The 4,557-nt window shown below is 35.3% G+C and overlaps 1 protein-coding gene across 1 annotated transcript; it reads left to right on the forward strand.

Annotated features, from left to right (window-relative positions):
* Positions 1-365: 365 nt before the first annotated feature.
* Parp1 (Poly-(ADP-ribose) polymerase) lies at positions 366-4,262 on the forward strand. Its single transcript, XM_018446669.1, has 5 exons — positions 366-586; positions 1,087-1,228; positions 1,319-1,845; positions 1,981-2,183; positions 2,303-4,262. The coding sequence occupies exons 1-5, from the start codon at positions 473-475 to the stop codon at positions 4,260-4,262; spliced, it is 2,946 nt and encodes a 981-aa protein (XP_018302171.1). The 5' UTR covers positions 366-472.
* Positions 4,263-4,557: the final 295 nt, after the last annotated feature.

Here is a 4,557-nt window from a genome sequence, read left to right on the forward strand (position 1 = left end):
AGGCCGGAATCAGATTAGGCATTGAAGATTGAGATTGAAGATTGAAAGATTGAAATTTGACCAATCAAAACAATAAGAGCTAAAATTCTTTTGTCCTCACTGGTCAAATTTTAATCTTCAATCTTCAATTTCTACCTTCAATACGTAGTCTGATTCCGGCCTAAGACGGTCTTGAAATAAGAACCGACTATGAATACCGGCCATAGTGCATGAAAATGTAGATACGGCATAGCTAACGGAATCGACCAGAAACATCGAGTAACGTCGGATCCCGAAAGTGTCAAGGCGCTATATGTTCGAAATCTACCGTTGCCTAAATGCCGAACGTGACCGGTGTCAGCGCCACATGTCAACCGGCATTATTGTCTCGTAAATGCGCGTAAAGGCATCGTTTCCTGCAATTTCCCGCTGTTCTGTTTTCGCCATTTTCGCAACCGTTCGAGGTGACAGATATTAACAGATATTCGGCGAGATGGACGACGATTTGCCGTATATGGTAGAGTACGCGAAAAGCGATCGCTCGAAGTGTCAATTATGCAAGCAATCAATCATGAAGATGAGTCTGAGACTCGCTGCCGTTGTTCAGGTATGTTTCGAATTTTACGACAAAGGAACCGCGCGAATATATTGTCTCATTATGCTCAGCAATTAATGGCGAGCTACATTTCGTAAAGATGCGAATGCGTGCATTGTCATTGAACTATCGATCTTGAGTAATGATAAATAAAGCACCTGATGTTGTCATTTTGGATAATTGCGTCACATATGTGATGCTATCGCTATCACAATTCTTATTGAATTATTCAATTATTTATATACAATTGCTTTCTCTCTGCAATGTTTCTTTACTTGGCTCAGGTTATCAAATACATAAACATGTTTTTTTCTATGTTACTTGAAAAAAATTAAAAAAATGTATTTCTTTCCTTACAATGTAACATTGATGCATTCTTTATTGCTTTGTATTTATTTTAGACAACAAATAAATATGGTTAATCATCTTTATATTATAAGAAATTCTCTGACTTAAGCTGTACTTCTAAGACAATGTGTCTAAAATATCTTGTATAAAAATAATACTTTTAGAGCCCTGTTCATGATGGAAAAATACCTAGATGGTATCACTTCAAATGCTTCTTTTTAAAACAAAGACCAACTTCCACCAATGATATAGCTTGTTTCGATCAGATTCGCAATGAAGATCAAGATGGAATTCGAAAGAAAATTGGTTGGTGTATAACCCAAGCAAAATAATTAACTCATAATTTTAATTAATTTGTTTGATCATCTTAGCTATTTGTTATATTTTTACTTGTAGAGGAATGTCGTAAAGCACCTCCTGCATCAAAAGGGAGGAAAAGAACAAAAGGTGGTGCTTCTGAAGATTTTAGAGTAGAATATGCTAAGTCTAACAGAGCTACTTGTATAGGATGCCAAGAAAAGATAATAAAAGGCGAGACAAGAATAGCAAAGAAAGATTATGAAAGCGAAGAGGCTAGGAAGTTTGGTGGTTTGGACAGATGGCTTCATGTGGAATGTTTCGTGAAACTAAGAGTAGATATGGGATATTATGGGAGAGGAGATGAGCTTCCAGGTGCCAAACAACTCTCAAAAGAAGATCAGGCAAATCTCAAGACTTCATTGCCTAAAATGAATCAAGGCGATATCCCACCACCTCCTAAAAAGGTTAAGGATGAACCAGAAGATACAGAGGAAACAAAGTTGATAAAAAAACAAAATGATGAACTATATGCTATAAAAGATAAAATATCACATCTTGGAAAGAAAGAAATGATTGAGTTCTTAGAAGAAAATGGTCAAGGGATTCCAAGTGGTACATCAAATGTAAGTGCTTTATAATATATATTTTAATTTTATACACTTAATAAATATTTTTTTAATTTTAAATCTATTATATGACTTTTAAGCAAGTTATATCATTAGCGGTTTATTATGCCACTAATTGGATTTTATTTATAGATCATAAGTCTCTTAACTGATATACTATATTTTGGAGCTCTACAACCCTGTTTCAAATGTAATGGACAGCTCATATACAATTCTGGTTTGGGTTATAAATGCACTGGCAATGCAACAGAATGGAGTAAATGCGAGTATGTTACACAAGATCCAAAAAGGAAACTATGTAAAATACCAATTGATATGGAAACATTTCCAATTAAGTACGTTCTCTCATCAGACAATACGAAACTTAAATAAATTTATTCTATGCACTTCTTTATTTCAATATTAATAATTGTGATATGAAGATGAATTATTAATAATCATAATTCGTTTTTAGGTCATACAAATCTAAGATAAGAAAACGAATATTTAAAATAACAATGCCATCTTCGTCGGGTGCTATTAAAAAAGAGGAAGATGAAGCAGATGGACCGAAAATACAAGGAAAACCACGTCCTTTAAAGAACATGCAGTTTGTTATATTAGGTCGTACACAGAAAGATAAAGAGGAATTGAAAAGGGAAATTTTATTGTTGGGTGGTACTGTTACAACAAAAATCCATCAAGATTTGGCTGCTGTAATTTCGAATCAAAATGAAGTAGATAAGATGAATAAAAGAATGGAAGATGTTAAATCACACGACATTCAAGTAATAACGGAAGATTTTATAGAAGAAGCAAAAGAGTACACAGATTCTCCCATCATGCTGTTAAAAAAGAAAACTATTTCTAGCTGGGGTGGCGATATTAATGCTAGACTTTCTAACGTTATTGCAAAATCTGCTTCTAAGAGTAAGAGCAAATTTGAAAAGTCGGGTTCTGGTAAAATGAAGGTAAAGGTGAAAGGCGGTGGAGCTGTCGATCCCGATAGCGGTTTAGAAGATGTTGCGCATATTTATCAAAAAGGCAAAGATAAATACACTGTGACGTTAGGTCTAACGAACATACAGTCAAAGAAAAATAGTTATTACAAGATGCAAATTTTGAAACATGACAAACATGAGAGATATCATTTATTTAGAAGTTGGGGCCGGATTGGCACTACAATTGGTGGTAACAAGTTGGACGGAATATCTTTGGAAGAGTGTATAGAACAGTTTGAATCGTTGTATGAAGAGAAGACAGGTAATCAGTGGAAGAATAGAGAACATTTTGTCAAAGTACCGAATTTGATGTATCCGATCGATATAGATCATGGGGATCAGGAGGTTGTTTCCTTAGATTCAGATATTAAGAGTAACTTGCAGAAACCAATTCAGGATCTGATACGTCTTATTTTTGACGTAGCTGAGATGAAAAAAGTTATGCTGGAGTTCGAGATAGATTTGGATAAGATGCCGCTTGGAAAATTGTCTAAGAAACAAATTGAGAAAGCTTATGCCGTTTTAACGGAGTTGCAAGAAGTGTTAAAGATAACGACTGATGACGTGGATCGTACTACGTTGGTCGATGCTTCCAATAGATTCTATACACTGATACCACACAATTTTGGAGTTTCCGGACCAAAAATTCTTGGATCATTGGAAGAAATCAAGACCAAGTGCGATATGCTAGATGCACTGCTTGAGATGGAGGTCGCGTACAATCTTTTATGTGATAAGACTAACGAAAAGGAGAATCCACTCGACAATCATTATAAGCAGTTGAAGACTGACATCGAAGTGATGGATAAGACAAGCGAAGAGTTTAAGATGATCGAGAAGTATGTCAAGAATACTCATGCGGCTACTCATACGCAGTATGAACTCGAAATCAAGGAAGTGTTTATTATTAAGAGACAGGGAGAAGAACAGAGGTTCAAGCCTTTCAAGAAATTGCCCAACAGAAAGTTGCTCTGGCACGGATCCAGAACTACGAATTACGCAGGAATACTGTCTCAAGGTTTGCGTATCGCACCGCCGGAAGCGCCCATTACCGGTTACATGTTTGGCAAGGGTATATATTTCGCCGATATGGTGTCGAAGTCTGCAAATTATTGTTGTACACACAGCCAGAATCCAACTGGTTTGTTACTGCTTTGCGAAGTTGCTTTGGGTAATATGTACGAGAGATATAAAGCGGACTACATTGAGAAGCTACCGAAAGGAAAACATTCGACGATGGGTCATGGCCAGACGCAACCTGATCCGCAAACTGTCTACAAGACCAAGGATGGTGTTGAAGTACCTTATGGAAAGGGAGTACCTGCTAAACTTAATGGTACTTCGGCATTATTATACAATGAATACATCGTGTACGATGTCGCTCAGGTGAAAGTACGATATTTAATAAAAATGAATTTCAAATACAAATATTAAGATACATGATGCAAATGTGATGTTCAAGTTCATAGTACAGTTAAGATTTTTAATTTCATTCCATTTTATTTGCTATGTTATTAATTTAATAAAAATAAAAACTAAATAACTATAAGAAAGATAAATACTAAATTCTATCGAAGAGTTTGCTAATATTATAACTGGTAAACTTCATAAAACTGTTTTACCTTTAATGATAATCTTTTGAATTCATATGTTGTAATTGTCCGCAATTTGTTTACGTGCACCAAATAGTGTTTGCCTACCTCGAATACTGAATGTAAGGTCAATAAAT

Source organism: Mycetomoellerius zeteki, unplaced genomic scaffold (genome assembly GCF_001594055.1).
Source record: "Mycetomoellerius zeteki isolate Tzet28-1 unplaced genomic scaffold, Tzet1.0 scaffold188, whole genome shotgun sequence".
NCBI classification, from domain to species: domain Eukaryota; kingdom Metazoa; phylum Arthropoda; class Insecta; order Hymenoptera; family Formicidae; genus Mycetomoellerius; species Mycetomoellerius zeteki.